Source organism: Aquila chrysaetos, chromosome 10, assembly GCF_900496995.4.
Source record: "Aquila chrysaetos chrysaetos chromosome 10, bAquChr1.4, whole genome shotgun sequence".
NCBI classification, from domain to species: Eukaryota; Metazoa; Chordata; class Aves; order Accipitriformes; family Accipitridae; genus Aquila; species Aquila chrysaetos.
In genome coordinates, this window is record NC_044013.1 from 27,543,666 (window position 1) to 27,563,652 (window position 19,987).

At 53.7% G+C, this 19,987-nt stretch overlaps 1 protein-coding gene, 1 non-coding gene and 1 pseudogene across 2 annotated transcripts; 2 read left to right on the top strand and 1 right to left on the bottom strand.

The window, feature by feature from the left end:
* Window positions 1–368: 368 nt before the first annotated feature.
* EFHD1 (EF-hand domain family member D1) lies at window positions 369–16,868 on the bottom strand. Its single transcript, XM_030028860.2, has 4 exons — window positions 16,475–16,868; window positions 8,510–8,657; window positions 3,193–3,327; window positions 369–2,056 (listed from the first exon to the last, which is right to left on the bottom strand). The coding sequence occupies exons 1-4, from the start codon at window positions 16,771–16,773 to the stop codon at window positions 1,922–1,924; spliced, it is 717 nt and encodes a 238-aa protein (XP_029884720.1). The 5' UTR covers window positions 16,774–16,868; the 3' UTR covers window positions 369–1,921.
* A 1,795-nt stretch (window positions 16,869–18,663) lies between these two features.
* LOC115347870 lies at window positions 18,664–18,774 on the top strand (annotated as a pseudogene).
* A 1,062-nt stretch (window positions 18,775–19,836) lies between these two features.
* LOC115347842 lies at window positions 19,837–19,955 on the top strand. Its single transcript, XR_003925652.1, has one exon. It is a non-coding gene; the product is annotated as a 5S ribosomal RNA (ribosomal RNA).
* Window positions 19,956–19,987: the final 32 nt, after the last annotated feature.

Consider the following 19,987-nt stretch of genomic DNA (forward strand, 5'->3'; position numbering starts at 1 on the left):
AAAGGCAGAAAGAAGAAATGCAAAGGGAAATCTAGCTGAAGCAACCTGCCCAGTTCCCAGCTTGGGCACCACCAGGGCTGAGACGCAGTGGCTATTTTAAGATACGGGAAGGCTGACAACCTTCAAATGTCAGCATTTAGCAGCGGGCAGTATTTCAAATACTTACACAGCCACGTCCCTTTCTGAGGAATTGCAGACATTAGGGCTTTTTACACCAGAACTGTTGTACAGAAGGGGAAGTGCTATCAAGAAGGGGCTGAACACTTCCCTCACTCACCCAAGTCAGGACGCCGAGCTCTGAGGATCACTACTGTAATTTTTGAACAAAATGATATATTCAAGGACCTAAAGTAAACTACAGGCAAGACTGGAGATAACAATGCTTTATTTGTACATTTCAGCAACAGGAGAAATAATAGAAGATGAAATTATCTGCTTTGTTGTAAAGTATAAAAACATTTAATTATAAATATTTAGCTAAAAAAGCGTGATTTATAAAATATAATCTGTGAAGATATATACACACTGTTTACTTGTTTAGCAATTCTTTCACCTGACATTAAAGAGTAGAGGTTTTTTTCTATTTATTATTCCATGCTCACAGTTTAGTGCTCACAGTTTAAGAAGCAAAACAGACAAGTGAAAAGACAACTGGTGAGTTTTGTTCTGGAAAGGAAAAAAAAAATTTAAAAAATGCACTAACTGGGGCAATAGCAGAGGCAGAATTTGAGCAAATCCATGTTTTGAGAGAGGTCTCTGAGGGAACGCAGCTCCCCTGCCATGACCTAAAGTGTATATATCCAGACAACCAGTGGGCACTTTAACATTTATGGGCAAGTTTCCTGTGTTTGCAAAAGAAAATGGCTAATAATATAGTGCAAACCCCCCGAATTCAGTTCAGCTAAACATGATCACCTCGTTGCTCTTCCCTTCTTCAGCAGGGATTGCTCAGTATGCTGGGCTGGTGTTGTCTGTCATGGCTCTAACAAAATCAAATAAAGTCACCTGCATGATTCAGGATATGAGCAAATTTCCAAATAGAAAACCCCAGTGTGCCATCTGATTGCATTGTCCAGCTGGCAATATCCCTTAAAAACAGATACAGCTGCCTAAGGCTGGAAAATACAGTGGAGCCGTACAGTACACTAAATGTGATGGAATGTGAAAGAAGATACATGGTCAGGCAACTCAGTTTTCTATTCCTCGTTTAAGACAGAGCCAGCTTCCTCCCTTCGAAGTCTTGGGAAATCTCGCCTCTTATTGAAAGGTTTGTTACTATGGCACTTCAGAGAAGAAAAACTGGAAGACTCTCCAACATGCTGGGTGGCAGAAAATGCTACAGAAAATTATAATTAATTTGATCCATGTCCCTAGTAACTATCTTTCTCTCTTCACAGTGTTTTCACAGTGCCTGTGGCACGGGGCTTTGAGGAAGAAGAGGGATAGTCAAGGATGCGTGACAACACCCAACAGCAGTACAAACGTACAGGAAGTCAAGCTGTACTTTGTACACCCTGATTTACACAAGACCTCACTACTTGCCTGCAAGCAAGGAATGAATTAATATGGGGTTAAGAGAAAAAGGATTTATAGAAAAGAAGGAAAGAATGAAGTAGGCAAACATGACACTTGTCAGTGCTCACCCATGATTTGCTACCTGCTGTTTCTGCTTCAGGACGATGTGTTCCTGACAGTTCAGAGCAAACAGCACGTACACAGCTCTCGTGATTCACATCATTATGAATGCATAGTAACTGCAAGAGTTGTGCACTTAGAAACTCAGGAGGATCTTCAGGAGAAGGCGGCTAGCGAAGCTGTAACGAGTTTTAGGCAGGATCCAGGCAGTTCTCTCCAGGTAGAGCCCTGATCTGGGAAAGGTACCAAGTCATGTGCAATCTCAGAGTGCATATTGGCTGCTTGGTTACTGGGTAAATGCAGACTTTAACTCCCTGAAAGCTGCTCGGCGGTGTTTCCTTTCCTCCTCTTCACGCTTTCGCTCATCCTGCTCAGCTTTTATCTCTGCTTCAAACTTACTGGCTGAAGAGAGGGCTTGAACCTTTATAAGAGAGAGAGAGAGAGAAAGAAAATAGAAGAGCGTCAGGCCTTGCATCAGAGGGAGAGCCAGAGCCTAAACTACTCCCAGATGACAATGCAGAACTGTTTGCTGGACCTCCCCATGCTTGCAGGGAAGCAATGTCAGGATGGGTCAAGTATTAATTAGACTGCAGTGCTCAGGTATTTACACCCAATACCTGTTAGCTTCCTTGACTTTAACATCAACAAAAGAAAGGTCATTTACTAAAAAGTCACTAACAAGTGACCCAAACAGTGCCGTCAGTAGTGGGTCACATATATTCTTTCTGTAAGCAGGCAGCATAGCATAAGTTGTGAGTATACAGTGAGAGAAACTACTGCAGAAAACAGTTCTGAATCACAGCCAAATCTGAGAACATCATACTACACCACAGATAATCTGCAGATCAAAGAGACATTGTTTATTCGCTGGCTATTTTTCCAGCTTTCATCTCAGTACATCTGCTGTGCAATAGCTGTTATGCTCTTGGGAAAAAACTTCTTATATAAACAAGCTGGATTATTTTCTCTCCAAGAGAGCTTTCAAAAAGGGTGTTTTGTCAGCTTCGAATGGTGCAAAGCTCTTTCTGCCAACCCTGGGACCCTACAGAATAAATTTGATTCCAAAGGTTACAGAGAGCTGCTTGAGAAAGAGATGTCTGAAATTGTATACTCCAAAATACGCCATTCACCACTGAACTCAGAGTGTTCTGGTTGAGGGAGGTTTTGCTAAATGGGAAACTCGGTCCCTATTGCATTAGTTTCCAGGATGCTTTTGTCTTTAAAAGCAGCCAACCAGCTAGTCCCATAGAGCTCCCAGCCACAGGGACACAGGTTAGCCAGTCAGCTCTACCAGGGTAAGACCCACAGCAGAGATGGTGAATCAAGCTGTTCTAGTCTTGATTGATCTGCAGAGGAAGGCTGTAGCTAAAGTCCCATAAAGTTTGAAGGCAAAAGCTATGGCTGAGTTGGGGCAGGGAGGGGCATGAAATACGCATCCTTTTAGCGAGGGAGAAATCTGGCAGTATCCTCTACTGAAAAGCAAGCAGGGTCTGTGTCTCAGTGGCAATTAAGGCCTGCATGCAGAGCTTTTTCATGTTCCTCTGTGCCACACCATACCTTAGCTTCAAAGAAGTTCTTGGCTCCTTTGACTCCCTCAATGGAGACATCTATCTCTGAGAGCTTCGCAAGGGTCAACAGGCCACTGTCCTCCTCGAGTTCACCAGCTGCAGCTTTATGGAAAATCAGCAGGAACTAGCAAGAGAGAGAGGAAACATTCAAGTTGTTCACTGAGGCTCAAACAACTTAAAATGCAAACAGCACAGATAGTTGCCTGGATGGGGCTGGAATTTACATTTCTGTTGAATGTTTCTGAGGAAACCAGGTCTATATAAACCAAGTGGCAGCACAGAACCTGTGCTCCAGTGCCCTGGCTCCAGTACACACCCCTGCTAGCCTAAAAGAAGTACAGATCTCATAGAAAAAGAGGGTTTCCTGGGGAGCAGAGCTCTGGTGAAGCACAGCTCCTACCAAGCCCAGGCTGCTACATGGCCGGAGGTAGGCAGCCACCTCTCCACCTGCCTAGTACAACAGTATGGTAGGCTCAGATATACCTCTTTATGTCCCCACACCCTAATGGTGTATTCACAAGTCCCCCACCAGCTTCCCCAGGGTTCTGGGGGCTCAGATCACACCCCATGACAATGAAAGCAGGGCAAAGATGGCCCTGGCTCACACCTGAACCCCAGGCTCTACGAACCGACGTGCCAGTGCACTCCTGTTAGAAAGAACAGCAGCCCAGGTGTGTGCATGCCCTGGGATAGAGTGGCTCAAACAAGCATCCACAGAGCAACTTGTTTGGAAGCCTTTGTCCTGCACTGGACCACAGACATTTCACAAATCTGGATGGAGTCACTACAGCAGAGCGCATATTGGCAAGTGAATTCCAAAGGGAAACAAACAAACAAACAAAGAGCCTGTACTACACTCCAGGAAAGCACACTTTTGTTTTTACAAAAGGGACAAAACCTGCCTACATAAAAATAAACACCTCTGCACCACCTTCCACCTGCTAACCAAACTCCAGGTTAAGATGTGGATGTTCTAAGCATAATTTGAGAGGTCCTCTAACTCCCTGCTATTCTTGGCCACCCCAGGAGGTGTCTCAACGCTTGGAACAGCGCGGAAAGAACAGAGACAGGGACAAGTCAGCCCGGTACAAAAGGAGCACAAGCAACAAAGCTGCAGCACTGCACCACTTCAGTCCAGTGCAGAGGGCTGCACATACCACGTAGGGTTGCCTTGAGATCCATTTGCACAGGAACATCAAACACCTCTAGTGCTGTGCTCCTCAGACTACCAGGCTTTGGACTTTGCTTCTTCCTATGGAGAGTCCGAGCTATCCCGGAGGAGGGCAGCAGAGCCCCAGCATCTGCACTGAGCCAGCCCCTGAAGCACTCACCTCTCGCAGAAGCTGGTGGAGACGCAAAGAGTTTGGGAAGGCCTCCCATGGGGAAGGGTGTGGAGATGACAGCAGCGCTGGCTGCCCTTTCACAGAGGCAGCATCACCAGGCATTGCTTCATGCAACTGTCTTGTAACCCACATGTGCTTAGCACAGAGCAGCCAGAAACCAGGCTGTGCTTGGGAAGGGAACTTCTCCCCCTCCAAACATATATAAGAAATTAAATCATGCTCTGCTTAATGGGCAGAACATCCTGCTCAAAAAGAAACCAAATTCTCCCCAAGACATCCTCTCCCTCTGCTCAGGTCCACTGGGCTCAGGCTAGTTCCTCCCCTCCTCCACCAGCAGGCATGGGGACACAGAGGGCTGGCAGCCAGGCTGGCATTAGTCATGGTTCCTCCTCACAGTTTCTGCTCCACCCTGTGAGTCCTGCTTCCTGGCATCGGAAAAGGGCAGTGGAGGCAGCACAATCCTGAGGTCTGGTACAGCTGTCGCCCAGGGAGCGACTGGAAACACCCAGTCATGAGTACAAGTGTGCATGAATCATCCTGAAACTAGGGGATGGGGCAGCAATCCTCCAGTGGAATATGGGCTGCCCCAGCTGGGAAGGGCAGGCTGCGTTAAAGGAAACCAGGGACTAAGCCACCAGTTGTGCCGGACACCGCATAACGTCAGCAAGGTGGACTATGGGGCACCATGCTGGTTTCCACAGGAGCTCAGGAGCAATCCTTCCTCACGTGTCAGCACACTGCCTGCAGCTCACCTCATCAGTTGTTTGCCCTCGAGGCATCAGTCCTTACTAACTAGAGGACACCAGCAATCGGCATTCAGCTCCCATTCCCAGCCTCTCTCACACTCTTGCTGGGCCCAGGACACATCACATGCAGCTAAGCCTCAGGGAAATGTCAATAGAGAAGCAAAAGTGAATAATGTTGGTACCTTTAAAAGCTGTGCTCTCAAGGACAACATGACACACACTTTCCACCCCACTAACCTCAGAAGAGATAAGAGATGTATCTGCTCTCACATCCTTCATGATCCAAGACCTACCCCACAGTGCCAGGTCTCAGAGAGATGCTGCAGTTACGCAGCCCCACTGGGCACCGTGCTGGCCTCAGGGATGCGAGGGAAGGTACAGGATTGACCAGCAGCAGCAGCCTTGCAACAGCTTGCCAGAAAAGCAGTGCCACCCAAGGCTGTGGTTTGCACCAAGCCTGCTCACAAACACATGATGTGGGTCAGCATTTAAGCTGGTGCAGGCGTGGGGGGCAGTGGGTGGATCTTTGTGGCTTCTAGATAGCAGCTACAATTAGACATTACTATGATAGCAACTAATTCTGGTTTCCTGTGGTAATGACGGAATTAGACAAAGGTGGGTTTTTCCCCCCTCACTGTACCTAACATTTTTAGGCCTAAATTTCTTTGCTTGAGTCACAGAGGGAGTCTTGTGTAGTTAATTGTTGATGTATTGATGGACACTCAAAGGTCAGTGGTAGAAGGCAGCCTTCCTAACAGGGCCAGCAGTTCATCAGCAGCAAGTCAGAGCCATACGAGCCTGCTTTCCAGGCAACAGCTTACCTGGGATGGGAGGACATGACACTACTCAAAGCAGCAGCAAAAGGTGACCTATTGCAAGTGAAAGAGGTCCTTGCCAATTCTCTGGCCAGGCCACAAGAAGCAAATCTTCAGGCAGGTATGTCAGGACTCGTTATTCTCTGGAGAAGCAGACAGGAGCCCTCCAGTGCTCAAGTCACACCCTGCTGAGTTCAGACACTCATTTAAACCAGGGTTTCTCCTTGTGTTGTCAGAATGCTCAAAATCACCTTGGTCACCCTCCATGTGCTTGCTTGTCACCACCAATGGGAAGCAGAGTGGGACAGGGCTACAGGCTGGTTCGGACCTCCTCACCCACCAGGAAACCTGCCTCCCTGCCAATCCTCTGCCCGAACAGCAGCTGGACACAGCACATCTGCAACAAGGCAGGAAGCATCCTGCTCCTCTCTACCATGGGAAGCTTTGGGTACATGCCAAAGCTGCCATGTAATTTGTCCCCAGAGCTCTGCCAGTGATGCTCCCTCATTCCAACCCATGTGCCACTCAAGCTTGTGTTTGACCATCGTTTTGCATCTGGAGAGAAGCTACAACAGCACCAGCTGCCATGTGCTGCATGCCAAGGGCTGGCAGCACAGGCAGCCCATGCCAGCTGATGGGCAGCGGTGCAGGGGGCTGTGCTCCAAACAGGTGGCAGCAAAAGAGGAGCTGTTCTGCCACTGGTGCCAGGACATCACAGCATCTTCCACAGCCTTGAGCATAAAGGCACTTCTCTTTCACAGGAGACAGCCTCTGCAGCAAGCCCAGAGGCTGTCCCTAGCTCTTCACCCAGGGTGAAGGGTGGCCCAGGAGGCACTAAGAGAAACAGAGGGTTCCTCCAGCCCACGCAGTGATTTGGCAATCACCATCTGACCTGGGGCCAAGAGCACAGTAATCTTCCTGCTCCGCCGGATTCTTTGCTACCCCCAGTTCACCTCTGACCAGGCATGTCTCCTTCCCTGCCCAGAGGAGCTGCCAGCTTAGGGCTTTGCTGGTGTGAACAGACAGGCTCTTGCTTCACAGATTTACATGTCTTTCCCCCGCCTCTCTAAAGACTGGGTGCCGTAACCCAACAGTCTTTGGCCTCTGACTTCTATTGCTGCCCTCTTGCAGCAAAAGAAATGCAACAAAACCCTTGGGAGATGAAAGCAGGGGAAGATGTTGTGACATGCCAGCACAGAGAGATAGTACAGCAGCTCTATGACCTGTCAGTCACCCCTCACACCCCAACCAGCCCAGCCAGTCATGGGCCCTGGCTGCTCATCCTCCCTCCCAGGCACTGCCAAAGGTCTCAGCACTTCCATAATGAAGACCTCAATGTCCTGAGCTGTGGAGAGCTCTGCACCTTTTCTCCATAACCAAACCCCCACCCTGGAGGAGGCATGGTGAGAGCACAGCCCCTGCAGAAACAAGGGAGCCCAGCTGCTCAGGGCCCATCACTGCCATCCCCTGGGGCAGGAGGAGGCAGGACAGGAGCACAGCCCTCACAACTGGTGCAGGACACAAGCAGCAATGGCCCTCCTGCTGCCTAAGGGGCTGTCGGTTAATTCAGAAAGCCACAGTATGACATATGCTTCTGAGACAGCAATCAAAGCCTGGGACGAGGAGATGATGCAACAAGAGGTTTTGGTATCTGGGCTCCCCCTTCCTGCTGAGATGAGTTACGTACCCTTGAGTGCCTACAGGTCACTGCTCAAATTCCCTCTCTTCCTCCACCCAGCAGCAGCTCCTGGCCTGCCCATGCTGCTCCCAGTGGTCTCAGCACAGTGGTGACAGACAGACCTGTTTGCTGTGTGTCCCTGCTGAGCCAGCATGCAGTACCAAACAAACTGCTGCATTACAACGTTTATTCCTTGCTGCAGGGAGGTGACCACCCCTCGTGAAGCTCACTGTGGCTGGTCACTGCGTGATGCAGAGAGGGACCCAACATAAACTGGAAGAGGCAGCCTCCTGTGCCCCATGAGATGACTTGCTCTGAGCAGAACCCTTGCCCTGCACCTGAAATGAGGCCCGAGCTGCTGTACTGCAGGAGCCCAGCAATGAGACCTTGTGACTGAACGGACATGCCACCTCCAGCTACAGCAGGGAGTCCTGACAGCACTCCCAGGCAGCTGCAGCAGGGCTCAAATGCGCTCCCAAAGGAAACAGGAGGTTGGAGAGCTTTAGCATCAGGTACCATTACTGCCACATGGTGATGGATTTTGACACAGCTCCACACCTTGAGTTCCCCATGGCATGGGGAAGCTCACCTCCTTCTCCACTGCACCCCACAGCTGCAGAAACACAGAGGGGACAGGGCTACCTACAGCCAGACTACAGGGCCTGGCTGCCTCCTCCCTCCACCCCACAGCCACATCCCTATCTGCTCCTGCAGCCACCCTCACCTCACGGAAGCTGAGCTTCCCATCAAAGTCTTCATCCACCTCTTTGATCATGTTCTTCAGACCCAGGTGGGTCTGGGGGGCTCCCAGCTTTTCCATCATCAGCTTCAGCTCCATCAGGTCAATGTACCCATCGTGTCCTGAGTCATACCTGTGGGTTGCAAAGGGGAAAGGGTCAGCACTCATCATCCCCCATATCCATCTTCCCAGAAGAGGAACCGTGCAAATGGATAAAGTCACAGGGTGGTTCAAAGCTTGGGGGAGAAGGGAAGCTGCTGAGATATATTAAGCTCAGGGAAGTAGCTTGCAGCTTTCAGAGCTGTCTCATCAGAGAGAGAAGTGCTCAGGGGAGCTCAGACCAAACCACCCACACAGAAGGACCATGGAGGAACTCAGCTTATCTCAGTGGGATTTCCACCTCACCCACTTATGTGCCCAGCACACAGCTTACACCATACACTGGCGCAGTGAGGCAAAGGCATACCAGAGCCAGCTGCTGCCATGTCTCCTGCTCGTTTCAAGGAGAAACAGGGAGCAGAGACCAACCAGAACCTCCCAGCAGAAAGCAGCTATCTTTCTTCATAAGCAAAACACACTCCCTCTAGCTGTTAAGATCTTTCCTCTCCAAAATGGTTTTGTACTACACAAACACCATGCTTCAGGGCAGCTGTTTATTCAGTGTCCCCAGGCAGAGCAGAAAGGCAATCCCAGGGGACCGCTGGCAGAGGAAACCAGTGCCCACCTCTAGAAGCAAGACTGGAGTGGGACCACGCTCCCAATGGAACACAAAGGACTGCAAGGACTCCTTGCAGGAGGAGAGTGCACCTGTGCAAGGGGCAGAGTGCTTTAGGGATGGGGAGGTAGTGACCCACCGTGCTCAGCCTGGGACAGTGCACCAATTCCTCCCCTGACATCCGCTGCGGATGAGAGTAAAGCATCCAGCCCAACCAGCAACCAGCGCTTCACACCCACCAGGGCCATCACTGGGTTTCAAAGTCCTAAGGCTGGAGGGATGGGCACCCTCCTGTCAGCCCGTTGATAGCCCTCCCTCATCCTGGTCCTACCATCGGGGTCCAGCACAGAGCTGGGGGCTCGCATGGGAGGATGGGGCAGGGTCCACCAGGCTGGGCTCAGCCCCGGTGCACAGCCTGCCACCGCCTCCTTGCTTCCCGCCCTCCTTGCCACCATCTCAACCCCGACAGAGTTAAATCCTTTAAACCATTCAGAAAGAAAACCATAGGCACAGCACTGAAGACTTCCCAGCTGGCAGGAGCTGGTCAAATCCTCCCGCCCATCATCTTTCATTGACTGTTAGCTCTCTTCCAAAGAAACGATGGCTGTAGCTGTCCCAGACAGAGATCCGCACAGTTGTGGTTACCCTGGAAGAAAGCCCTTTCCAGCTGAGAAGCCTCACAGCCGCAGAGGAAGCTGTGGCAGACGAAGGCACGAACAAAGCCACGGGCCCCAAGCTGCTCGCAGCCATGGGCAATGTGAGGCAGGGCTGCAGCCAAGAGCCTTGCCTCTGCCTTCACCGGCACAGGATGTTGCTCCCACAAACTGGGGTAGCCTGCACAGCTTTCCAAAGACCTCCACAAGCAGCTTTTATGCTCTCTGTGCCTCCCTGTTTCCAAGGGTCCCAGGCCCATAAGACCCAAAATGACAGGGACATCACCAGGCTGGCACGCAGCCCCTGCTACCAGTCTGCCTGCACTCTCTGCACCCCACAAACCTGTGAACCCACCAGACCAGACAGCTCTCTGAAAAACTAGGAAAGAAACCTCTGCTGGATCAGAAACCAGGTCACAGACTGAAGACATCACGGGGCAGAAAAGCAGTGCATTCATCACAGCAAGGAAGGTGTCAGTTAATTAAGGCACACATTCACAGCATTACCCAGCTCAGCTCAGAGATGCACTTTCAAGACCTCAGAGAAGTGTAATAAGTGCAATATTTAATTGTCAATTTGCTTTTCCTTTAAGTTTGGGAGAAAGGGTGTGGAGGTGTTCCTCCAGAGTAAGGCGATTGGAGAGGCAGTGCCTTTGACCAGATGAAGCAGCAAAGCATATCGTGACAGGGAGGCACTTGGGATTGGGGTTTTTTTTTGGGCCCCAGCAAGCTCACACTGCCCTTTGGCTGGGTGCAGAAGCAGGATTACACTGAGGCCCCCACCAAGGGCTGCCCATCCGGAGTCAGGACACTTCCCAGCCCCTCTCGAAGGCATTGGATAATGGAGATGAATGCAGAAGGAGGGCACACGCCCAGCCCATGCCTGCCATGTTCATCTCACCCTTCTGCTACGGACGCTACCCGCAGGCAAACACCATCCCTTCGTGCCTGCCCCGGCCCTAAGCCCAGGGGTAAATGTGCCGTCTTGAAAGGGTTAAGCGTGGGGCACAGCCTCAGGGCTCGTCATCCCTGCAGAGAGGCAGCACAAAGCCAGGATTGTGAGAAATGGGGTCTTGCCAGTGGCGGGCCTCCGCAGCAGAGCAGCACGCTGTACCAGTCACACAATGGGTGTTGAGCACGCCAGGCCGGGATAAAGCTGGTGTGACCGAGATGCACCCCGAAATTGAGTTACCAGTCCCTTGCAGTCAGGGACAGACAGAGGGACATTGAAGCCCCCAGATGCTCAGTGCCCGTCCTGCAGAGCAACAGCAGCACCCTGCAAACTGCTGCATTTCCTCCCTGCCCCCCTTGCCTCCTAGAACAGCCCGAGTATTTTAGGACCTGTGTACAGCCACTCGGCTGCCACAGAGCCACGCAGCCAGACTATTTAGGGAGAGGCGTATTTATAGGGCATGAGAGAAGGCGCAATTCATTCCCCATCGCCCTCCTGCAGGCACAGGCACTCGGTGCAATGGGGCATGGTGTGGGCTGCATGTTGCTGGCCAGCCAATGCTCCCAGCACACTAAGCCCTACCAAAAACCCCACTGTCTGCCTTTTGGGAGCTCCAAAAACCCCACTGTCTGCCTTTTGGGAGCTTCCTTTCAGGGCCCAGGGCTCCAGCCAGCCCCTGATACCGCTCACACCCATTTCACTGCCTGCACAGCAGCTCTGTCGTGGTGATGGACACCAGTGAGCCCTAACAGGTAGCAAAGGCAGAGCTGGAGGAGGACACCGGGGCAAGTTTGGTCCCCAACTGCATCCCAGCATCCCAGGGAGCCATCCCATCCTGTACTCCAGAAGTTGCACAGCAAGAGTATGCAGCACTCGGGTGCCTTGCCAGCCCTCTCAGCCCCTGCTCCCATCACCCGCTGTCCTGCCGTGACACTGGAGATTTGCTTCTTTCAGACTCAGAGCTCCCCGGGCCACAAGCCAAACCTCACCCCAGTGATGCGCAGGCATTACAGACAGAGGGGCTCTCGTGCTGATGGGCAAAGACATCTCACATTGCAGGCAGACAGGCAACTCCAGCAGCAAGTCAGTGCCATGGCGGGTCCCCACCTGCAATGGCTGGGACACCGCAGGCAGCCATGAGCACCACGGCCGACGCGATAAGGCTTTGCAGTGCCGCCGCAGCAGTGTTCCTGGCAGCAGATGAGACATAGGCAGTGGCTGCCAAAATCTGCTGCAACAAGGATGCGCCCAGATTCCCACGCTGGCTCACTTCCACCCAGGCTGCAGAGCATGCCTGCTGCTGAAACACTGGGGGAGGAAAGCAGGAGGTGAAATTGGGGAGGGGGAAGAGGGAATACTTGCTGAACAGACTTGCTTAAGAGCAAGAAGTGTGTTACACATGATTTCTGCCCAAGTACAATCATTCTAATGGTGTTACACAGCACAGCTGGGGGTGAGTTACACCACAAAAGAAAGAAGGGCCAAGAAGGGAGGAAAAAGGAGATGCTGAGGACTGCATCACCTGTACCAACTCTGCAGTCACCTCCCCAGCTGCCTGGAAAAAACAAGGCTGGGGGCGGGGGATAGTTGAATAAGAAATCCCAAATCCTGAAAGATCAAAGAGCAGTTTATAAACATTCATGGCTCTTGAGAAAGGCTGGAAAGAAAAGCTGCCCTCCCTGTACATGTTTGCTGTACCTGAGCTTGCTCCACACACTATGGGCACCTGGACTTTGATCTGCAATTCCTGCATGCTGCAATGGCCTAAAACAGGCTTCGAAATAAAGCAGTCGGAGTAATGGTGCTGAAGTAGTAATAATCTCCCCTTAAATATTTCAAAATCCTTTCTAAGTAGTACTTTATTCCCTCTGAGCATTGCATTTCACCTTACATGGAGAGGGAGGTGCTGATCTCTTCTCCCTGGTATCCAGTGATAGGACACATGGGAACAGTTCAACGCTGTGCCAGGGGAGGGTCAGACTGCACATGAGGAAGCATTTCTTTACCAAGAGGGTGGTCAGACACTGGAACAGGCTTCCTGGAGAGGTGGTCGATGACCCAAGCCTGTCAGTGTTTAAGAGGCATTTGGACAATGCCCTTAACAAGTTTTAACTTTTGGTCAGCCCTGAAGTGGTCAGGCAGTTGGACTAGATGTGATCATTGTAGGTCCCTTCCAACTGAAATATTCTATCCTGTTGCCGAGAGCTTTGGAAACAATTCCTCCCTACCGGGGTGGGGACAAGAACAGGCTCCTCAGCCCTGTGCAGCTCCATCCTTCCCAGGCCAGGCAGCAGGAGCTCTCCTGCTCCTGGAGGGACACAATGGCAAGACGAAAGTCTCCTCCAGCAAAATTTCCTCTGAGATGCTGGGCAAGACCTCGAGGCACAGAAGCCTACAGGGCCCAGGCTGGGTGCTGGGCACCTGGGGTGGCTGAGTCCCCATGGGGATGACCTCCCTGAGACCACTGGGACTCCAGAGGCAGCTGGTCACAGACCACAGGTCACACCGGGAGCATGGCAGCCCTGGAACAAGCAGGTCTGCTGCAGCACATCTGACACATCCCTTGGTACAGGGACACCTGGCAAGGGGCTCCCAAGTGGCTCCAGGAGGGCAAGGAGACATCACAGCCTCTCCCACCAGCCAGGCACAAGGCACTCATTAAACACATGGGCAACACATGAAATACCCTAAATACAAAAGCAATAGCAAGGCTGGAATTTCTCCACTCCCTCGCACTGCGCAGATGAAGCCAATGGTTGTTCTCCCCCCTACCGCCCTCAGAAAGGTCACTCCTGCCAGGCACAGCCTCACAGCCTGGCTTTCACACCCCCCTCTGCCATTTCCCTGGACAAGATGGCACCAAGGGGAGCTGTGAGACTCCAGAGCTCCTGAGGGTTTGCTCACAAGACTTGGGGAAGGGAGGTTATCATGGTTACCACAGTCCTCACACATTGTCAGAATAGGCAGCTAATTAGGTCACATTATAATTAGCCTGAGCTGCAGACTTCCTGGTCCCTCTGCCAAAAAAAATACCCATCCTGAGAGCTGCCTGCACCCAAGCAGCCCCCACAGGCCCCTGCACAGCCCCAGCTCCCGCAGCAGATACCCACACGCCATCTCCAGGGGAATGGGGCCAAAATGGGGGGATGCTGCCAAGAGGAGGCTTGGACAAGAGGGGGAAAAGTGAGCCCAACCGTGGCAGCAGGAGCATCGTTTCTGTTTTGGAAGGATGCTCCTGGCAGCACACAGCACCTGGATGGAGCACTGGATTTTGGGAAGTCCCATGTTCAGATGAGCCCTTTGCTTCCAGCCTGGCACAGGGTGGTCACAGCCACCAGCCATACCATGGGATGCCCTGACAGACACCATAGCAGCCACTATCACCAGCAACTCCCTCTTCCCAGCTGGAGCACCCTTACCCAGCCCACACCATGCCCAGGTCCCACAGGCTCAAGTTTAGTCTGAATAACAGATTTACAGGTCCCACTGAACTGGTAAGAAACACTTCTGGATGGGAAGTCTGACAGCAGAACCCTGGCAAACTGTGACACTGAGAAGATAAATCCTTGTCTGTCAAAGGCTTATTTTTTACCATTAGTAAGAAAGACCCTGGGTTATGGTGCCCAGGGCCAATAAGCCATACAGAGAATAAAAGCCTTAATCACATTAACTCAAGCTCTGACTGGCAGGAATTAAGGGGAACATTTCCTCTCCTCCTGGATCACGTGTCATTGGCCAGTACTTGAAACTGGTCACTGAGGGCAGATGGAGCAAAGACCAGATCCTCTGCCACCACTAACATCAGGTGCCTGTAACAGAGTGAAAACCAGGACAGGGTTTTCCATCCACCTGTCCAGGAAGCACAGGGGAGCACAGGGAGTGCAAGCCCAGCTTCTGCCCCTTTTGGCATGACTGGCTGGTGCTCAGCTGTGATAGTCCTCACATGGCACACAATGTTTTCCAGCTACATTGACCAGCTGATTAGCATTCAACAGCAAAGCCTAGGTTTCCCACTTACAAGGCCGGCATTTAATGAGCTCATTGTTGAAAAATTCGGCTGCAATTCAGCTCTTCTACTTTCTATTTCCCAAACCACCACTGTTCCTTTCCTTATCCCTATTGAGGCAGTGCCGCTGCCCGCTTCGGGCTCTTGCCCACAGCTTTTGAACACTACAGCTGCCAGGATGGTTTGTCCTTCTGCCCTCGCAGCACCATGTCTCAGCCCTTTGCAGAGTGGGATCCCCTTTAACCGTTGTCAAAGGGGCACAGCAGCGAGCGGAACAGCAGTCTCACCCAGACCACCTCCCTTCCTCTGCCCAGCTGCCAACACAACACTACCCATGCAACAAAGAACTCTGGTGAGCTCACAAAAGCCCATCGCCTTGTCTCCCGCAGTAACAGCCCTGGCTGGGGCTAGCAACACCCTGCAGCATCAGGAGGTGGAAGCGTCAACCAGGCTCTTGGTCTCCTCTCAACGACCCCAGCCTCCAGGGCGCCCAAGGCAGCTTCCAGGTAGGAAGATGAGGACCTAACAAGTTACAAACTCTGTTGCGGTCACCTCTGTGAGCTGAAGAAGATCTTTGTGCCTTGCCGTGACAGCCCACGTAGCACCTCCGTGGCACTGCCTCCTCGTGCCCGGCAGCAGCTCACCCCCAGTCTGGCAGCCCTGCCTGCCTGCGGCCAGCTGGCTCATGCAGCTGCCTGCCCAACCCCTCTCCTTGGGGCTGGGTGGACATCAGTCCCCAGGAGCGCAAGGTTTTGTGGTGCTGGAGGGAAACCTGACCACAGGTAACCAAAGCTACCCAGGCACAGCCCAACTGCAGGAGCCAGGACAGAACTCATGGGGGAGAGACACAGGCTGGATCTTGGCCCCAGGAAGGACCAAGCCTTTCTGCTTACAGCAGCAGCTCTCCACATTGCCACCAGCAGCTTGACTTTAACACAAACCTTCCTGCTGGGAATCCCGGCCCCCAGGAAGGGGGAAGCAAGAGGAAGCTGTGCTCAAGCTTCGTTTGGGTGCATGGGAAGAAGCAAGCACAAGACCTGACAAACAGAACCCTGGATGGAGCTCCAGCACTGCCCGCCCCGTGCCAGCAAAGCTGCTGGAGATGTTCAGGGTCCCAGTTGCTGCAGGCAGATGCCCAGCATCGCTGCAAGGCCCCAGGACCCAGACCCACCAGGTGCCCCAGGGTGTGGGGCAGCAGCACCTGTGCTCTCCCAGCCCCCTGTCCCACCCAAAGAATCCCCCAAAACCACAGCTCGTGGGTGCCACCACAAACAGCCATCGTCCTGAACCCGGGTAGAGCAGAGGCAAGCCCAGGCCGTGATCTAAGCGCGGGACTGACCCCCAGCTCCGGGTCTGAGGCAAACCCTACGAACCTCCTCCCCCCGCCCCCCGCCAAACACACAGGGACAATATCGGGATCAGATGGCGCTGGTAACCCGCCGCAGCTCCTTCCAGCCCGACCGCAAAACCGCGGAGAAATGCAAACATCTCGCCAAGAGCAAGCAGCCTCCCTCCAGATGTCCCCCCGGGGAAAAGCTCGGGGAGTGTTTGCGAAGGAAAAGCAGAGCCCCAAACCCGCCCCCCCCCCCCCCGGGGGGCGAACCCCCGCTCCCACCCCACTCACAGGCGGAACATGCGCTCCATGTCCTTGATCTGCCGGCGGCTGAACTCCTTGAACTCGGTGTAGGGGTTGAAGACGGCGGCCCGCCGGGGCTGCGCCGCCCCCTCGTTGATGTCCTGCCGCCGGCAGAGCTTGGCGCTCAGCTCCGCGCCCGCGCTGGCCGTCAGGCAGCTCCGCTCCGCCTCGTCCCCGGCCGCCTCCTCGCCCCTGCCAGCCGCCGCTGCCTCGCCCTCCACTGCCGCCCCGCTCTCCTCCAACTGCAAGCGCCGTTGCAGCTTCTGCGCCAGCTCCTCCGAGGCCATGGCCCGGAGCTGCCCAGCCACTGCGACTTCCTACCCCGCTCGGCTCCGCTCCAGCCGGGCCCGCCTGCCCCGGCCCGCAACTTTATTCCCTCACTCGGAGGGAGCGGGGCGGGACGGGGCGGGACGGGGCGGGGGGAGGCCGGACGGGGCGGGCGCTTAAGGAGGCACGGCGGCAGCCCCTGGGGGTGGGGGGCTTGTCCGCGTGTGGGGCGGTCGCGCTACCTCCCCCCCGGGGGTACCCCCTGCGTTTACACCCACAGTCGGGTGCAACCCCGCAGGCTGACCCTCTCACGCGTACGCTCTCTCACGCAGGAATCGCCCCTGCTCGGGTACACCCCCACAGACTATCTCCCCACAGGTACCCGCCTCCCCAGACAGGGAACCCCCCCACTCAGGTACATCCCCATGGTCACCCTCCCACGCACCCCCCAGGGAGCCCCTGCGCCCCACTCCGCGGCACGACGCCGGCCCCGGAGCCCACAGGCTACGGACACCCCAAGGGGCGTTCTCCGGGCTGAGACGAGCCCCCAGTCCGGCCGGGCCCCCCCCCGCGGCCGGGGAAAGCAGACAGGCCACGCCGGCTCCCCAGGCACCCCGCAGCCCACGAAACGCCTGCAGGGACGGCGGAGGCCAGGCCTGCCCCGTGCCGGCACAGAGGGACCCCTTAAGCCCCTCCATGCGCCTCCCCTCTCTTATCTCCCTGGGCTAAAATTAACCCAGGACAAAGCTCAGCTGAGCTCCGGGCTCCCCCTCCTTCTCCGGAGAGCATGGAAGACAGGCGGCCCCTTTCCTCCCCGCCGCTCCCCTTCCCCGGGCCGGTGCCCAGTGCCATCCCTGCCGTTCCGAGGCCTCAGCGGGGCACAGGGGTGTCCCTCCCGGGACTGTCCGACCCTGGCCCGGCTGATCAGAGGCTGATGTCGACCCCCGAGATGAGATCAGGGCTGGAGTGTAGCGGTTTAGGGTAGCTGCTGATGGGATTTACCCACTGGGGAGGAGGAGGAGAGGAAAGCATCAGCTCGGACCTGCCGCGGGCTTATGGCTCCTACGTGCCGGAGCCTGTCCATCATGGGGAACCTGTCCCAGCGGCTGTTACGTGGCTGTTTCGCACCTCCCGGCGGGTGCTAAGCAGCATTCTGACCCTACCACGACGTGGCAACCTACAGCGGATACTCCTGGGCAAGGTCATTCTCACCAAACCTCCTCAGAAAATTACTGCTGAGGCCGTTTGCAGGAACCCTGCCTGCTACCTCCTGCTTGGGCATGGCATGGGATGGCTGCAGGGTCACCACCACGTGTGGCGCGGGAAGGCCACTGCAGGTGTATCACACCAAAACTGCCTGAAAACACAGCTGCCGAGTGGAAGGGATGGCATGTGCTGTGCCCACACTGCTTTGCCATCAGACAGTGCCACATCCATGGTGGAGAGCAACTTCTTCCACTCAAGGGGAATGGTGAGGAGAGCTGGGAGCTGCTGCCAGGACACTGGCCACGCTGGAGACTCATGAGCACAAAGGTGCTTCTCTGGCTTGCAGGGCGTGCAGAGACCGGAGTAGAACCACAGTGAAATCAGCAACAGCACAGCCAGGTTGCCATCTGCTGGAAATAAATTTGAGGGGTAGGAGATGGCTGGTAAATGAAATGAGGAAAGAAACAATCATCTGCAAAGTGGAATTGGTACAGACACAGATGCCACAAGAACCAGGAGGGCAAGTGTAGGGACCTGTTTTGAGGATGGTCATGAGTATGTCTGACAACTGGGTACAACCATAGCAGTACACTGCTGCAGTATAACACAAGGTACAAATCTGAGTACCTGCATTGCAAACTGTGTAGTGTAGGGTGGGAGCATGGTTCTGGTCACCTGAGAGGGCTCTTGGTGGGGACAGGGCTGCCTACAGCCATACCACCCTGAGATCTCGTCTGATCTCGGAAGCTAAGCAGGGTTGGGCTCTGTTAGTACTTGGATAGGAGACCGCCTGGGAATACCGGGTGCTGTAGGCTTTTGCCGTTGGCGGGGGCCGTGGGCCGACCCCTGTTTTGTTGTTGCAGAGGAACAGGTTGTCACAACCGGAGATGGACAGACCAGATCACTGTGAGTTGGAATTCCTTCAAGCTTATAAGGTGAAACGACACCAAGCGATCAATTAAACCTCTTATTTACGGCAGAAACAAGCTAAACGTCGAAACTATAACAGTAGGTGGCGGGGTTTCTCACAACAAGAACTGGCATGAAATAACGTCAGAAAACCGTGTAACGTGCTAACAGTATATAAGACAATAAGGAGATCCGTCCCACTGAGTGACGAGAGACCCCCTTCCATTCCAAACTTCTCAGAGAGAAACCCAGGCATGGCTTAATCCATCCCTAATTCCAGACTTGGTCAACAAACACTTCTGTGTCTTAAAAGCATAAAAAAAAAATAATTATGAAAAAAATAAGAGGAAAAAAAAGATGTCACCAACCCTGGCGCCAATACTGCTACAGCCAGCCCAGGAATCTAATCCCAGTAGACTTGTGCACATGGGGCTTTAGTTTGTGCCCTTTAATCCTCTCCTTGCCACTCCATCGGGCAGAATATCGAACTCATTTGGCTAATTAGGTGCCACGCCCACTTTGTACTTCCAGAACCTTCTGAAAACAGGTCAGAGGTCATGGTGGTCCTTAGGCGAATAACTTCCCCTGCCCTTCAGGCATGACCTTTCTTTGAACTTTGCCCATATATGGTGAGCTGCACACACAGCCAATCAGAACAGGGAACTGTGTACCCCGGGCTAGCCCCTGGCATTCTGTTGCTACTGGATTGTTCCTCACCTGCTGGCCATTCTACTGCAGGTTCCTTGATAAACACAACTTCACCAGATGACCTGTCTGTAAGACATTAACTCTTTCAATTTCTCACATATATCTGTGGGCATATGTGCAGGTGATGCTCTGGATCATTATGATGAAGCAGGTGTGTGTCGTAGATGCGTGCCGCCGCTGTGCGTGGGTCGGTGGGGCTGTAGCGTGGGGTGGGAGCGTGGTTCTGGTCCCCCGAGAGGGCTCTTGGCGGGGACAGGGCTGCCTACGGCCATACCACCCTGAGAACGCCCGATCTCGTCTGATCTCGGAAGCTAAGCAGGGTCGGGCCCGGTTAGTACTTGGATGGGAGACCGCCTGGGAATACCGGGTGCTGTAGGCTTTTGCCCTTGGCGGGGGCCGCGGGCCGGCCCC

Bases quoted from the DNA above. Each gene is read 5' to 3' on its own strand.
- EFHD1 (XM_030028860.2), bottom strand. From the start codon at position 16,773: ATGGCCTCGGAGGAGCTGGCGCAGAAGCTGCAACGGCGCTTGCAGTTG. The intron at 3,328-8,509 runs GTGAGGGTGGCT...CTCTCTTGCTAG, and splicing joins GGAAGCTCAGCTTCCGTGAG to TTCCTGCTGATTTTCCATAA. The intron at 2,057-3,192 runs GTATGGTGTGGC...TCTCTTATAAAG, and splicing joins AGAACTTCTTTGAAGCTAAG to GTTCAAGCCCTCTCTTCAGC.